Source organism: Anastrepha obliqua, chromosome 1 (genome assembly GCF_027943255.1).
Source record: "Anastrepha obliqua isolate idAnaObli1 chromosome 1, idAnaObli1_1.0, whole genome shotgun sequence".
NCBI classification, from domain to species: domain Eukaryota; kingdom Metazoa; phylum Arthropoda; class Insecta; order Diptera; family Tephritidae; genus Anastrepha; species Anastrepha obliqua.
In genome coordinates, this window is record NC_072892.1 from 165,835,123 (window position 1) to 165,837,517 (window position 2,395).

The 2,395-nt window shown below is 46.0% G+C and overlaps 1 protein-coding gene across 1 annotated transcript; it reads left to right on the forward strand.

Annotated features, from left to right (window-relative positions):
• Positions 1–301: 301 nt before the first annotated feature.
• On the forward strand, positions 302–1,319 carry LOC129242724 (pupal cuticle protein 36). The gene is made up of 3 exons (XM_054879931.1): positions 302–316; positions 447–1,128; positions 1,183–1,319. The coding sequence occupies exons 1-3, from the start codon at positions 302–304 to the stop codon at positions 1,317–1,319; spliced, it is 834 nt and encodes a 277-aa protein (XP_054735906.1).
• The last annotated feature ends 1,076 nt before the right edge of the window (positions 1,320–2,395 follow it).

Consider the following 2,395-nt stretch of genomic DNA (forward strand, 5'->3'; position numbering starts at 1 on the left):
AAATCCATCAGCGCGCGAGTAGTGTGGCAGTGCAACAACAAACTATTGCCTAGCCGCGTGTTGAGGAGGCGTTTTCAACTGGTGGCGGAACGGCGGGGTGTCATGTTGTACTCCGAGTGAAATGGTGTAATGATGATGCGCTCTTGCCAGATCCATCAGCGGCGTGATGGCAATTTTTCTTTGCTATAAAAGAAGTGCGCCATGCCACAGTTCATCAGTTCACAGCAAAGCTTCAAGCAAACCAAACAACTTCAGTCACATCAACCGCAACTATCCCAACAAAAAAAACCTAAGCAACGAAATGCGTGGATTTATTGTAAGCATTTCCTCAGCGCGTGATTACTCAGATATAGGGGATCAATTACACATTCTCGCTTTGTACTACACAACTACTGCACAACTACTTTTTCACTAACCTTCATCCAATTCTTCTTCCCTCCCCACAGGTATTGTGCTTGTCCGCCGTGGCTTTGGCCGCACCACAGGGCTACAACTATAACCAGGGTTCAGCTGGTGGTATTGGTGGCGGTGCTGGTGGTGCAGGTCTCATCTCACATGGCCAGGGTGGTTTCAGCCAGTTTGGTCAATCTTCAAGTTCAGGCGGCTCTTTCTTCCATGGTGGCAGTGTTGGCGCTGGCGGTGCTGGCGTTCAACAAGGTTTCTTCAATCATGGTGGCTCCCAACAACAACAACCTGCCGTTGTTTCGAAACGTTTCTTCATTCACACTGCCCCCGAGGATGCCGATGAGCAATACCAGGAGAAACACATCACCGTAGGAGTGCCACGCAAGAACTACAACGTGGTATTCATCAAATCACCAAACCGCGCACACAAGAAGGCCTCGATCAAGATTACACCCGCCATCAACGAAGATAAGACCGTCATCTATGTGCTCAACAAGAAGACCGACGGTACTGACATCGATGCCCAAGTGCTGGAACAGCCCGCTGTCACCACCAAACCTGAAGTATTCTTCATCAAGTACAAGACCGCCGAAGAAGCCCAACATGCCCAACAGGAAATCCAAGCTCAATACGATGCGCTCGGCGGAAGCAGCCAAGTCACCGATGAGGGTGTCGCTCCAGTCAGCTCGGTCATTGGCTCGCTGGGCGGCGGCGATGGTGCTGGTGCTGGACATGGTGCAGGCGCTGGCGCTGGTGCTGGTGCGTTTGCTGGTGCAGGAGCTGGTGCTTTTGCTGGCGCTGGTGCAGGTGCCGGTGCTTTTGCTGGCGCTGGTGCAGGTGCTGGTGCTGGTATTGGCGGCGGTCATGGCGGTCATGGCGGCAGCAATGCTTACTTGCCACCCAATTTCAAATAAGCTGAGATAGTTGTTGTTTTGTTGATTTATTAGCACTGTTTTTGTTACTTACGTTTTGTAGTTGTCGTTTGCTTTGCGCTTATACTGTGTATGGCGTAGAGAATTGTTAACTTTTTTGTACTTTTTCTTAGTGTACTTTGCTTTGTTCAAACTTTTTGTTTGTCATTGCCAAGTAAAAGAAATAAAGAAGCTTTTGTAAATATAAAATTAAAAACTTTCTTGCAACTCACTCTTATTGCAGCACACTTGCCAGTGACCCACTGGCGTAACGACTCGCTGACTGCCAGCAACAATTGTCTGGCAACAAATAATAGTTTTAACTATCAATCGGTTTTGCTTTCGTTGGCCATCAGCGCGTTTCATTCATTATCGCAGCAAAATTGGCCTCGAGCTTGGACCGCCTCCACCTCATCACTCAATTTGGTTTGTTTTGTCTGCGTTGACTGCTTAAGCTGTTATTTTTTCAACTCCCTCTTCCACTGCCATATCTTATTTCCTTCGATCTCGCTTTGCCAGTAACGCGCACGTCAATCAAGCATGGCCAGCAATACTCGAGTAAAATATTTAATCATTTTTGGCCATATGTGTGTTAAGGTTTTTGTCCCTTTTTCTTTTCTTTCTTTTGCAATTAGTTGTAGGAAAATTTTAATTATTGTAGTATTTTGTTACGAAAAGCAGTAATGATTGCTTAAGCTAATTTATTTCGCATGACAACAAATTTTTTGCTGAAGCCAGCCGGCAGCATTAGGAGAGTTTGGTTTGTTCACAATCGCATTGAAGTGGAGGTTTTGCTTGGAGGTCGCATAAGTCGCCACAACTGAATTCCAACTTTCAACAAGATCGGGTTTTGAGTTGCAAACCAGTCTCTCTGGGTATATAATTGCCTACAATTTTCAGCCCAGTTGAACAAAGAGCGCAGCCATAAATCGTCATAGTCGTATATCTCAACCGTCTCGATTCAGTCAGCGGATCTACAAAATCTTAATTTTCGAAGTTAGATGCTCAAGTGATTTTAAATTAGATTAGATTAGGTTGAACAGATCCAAGCAGTTAGCAGACCATTGTAGTACACCCGG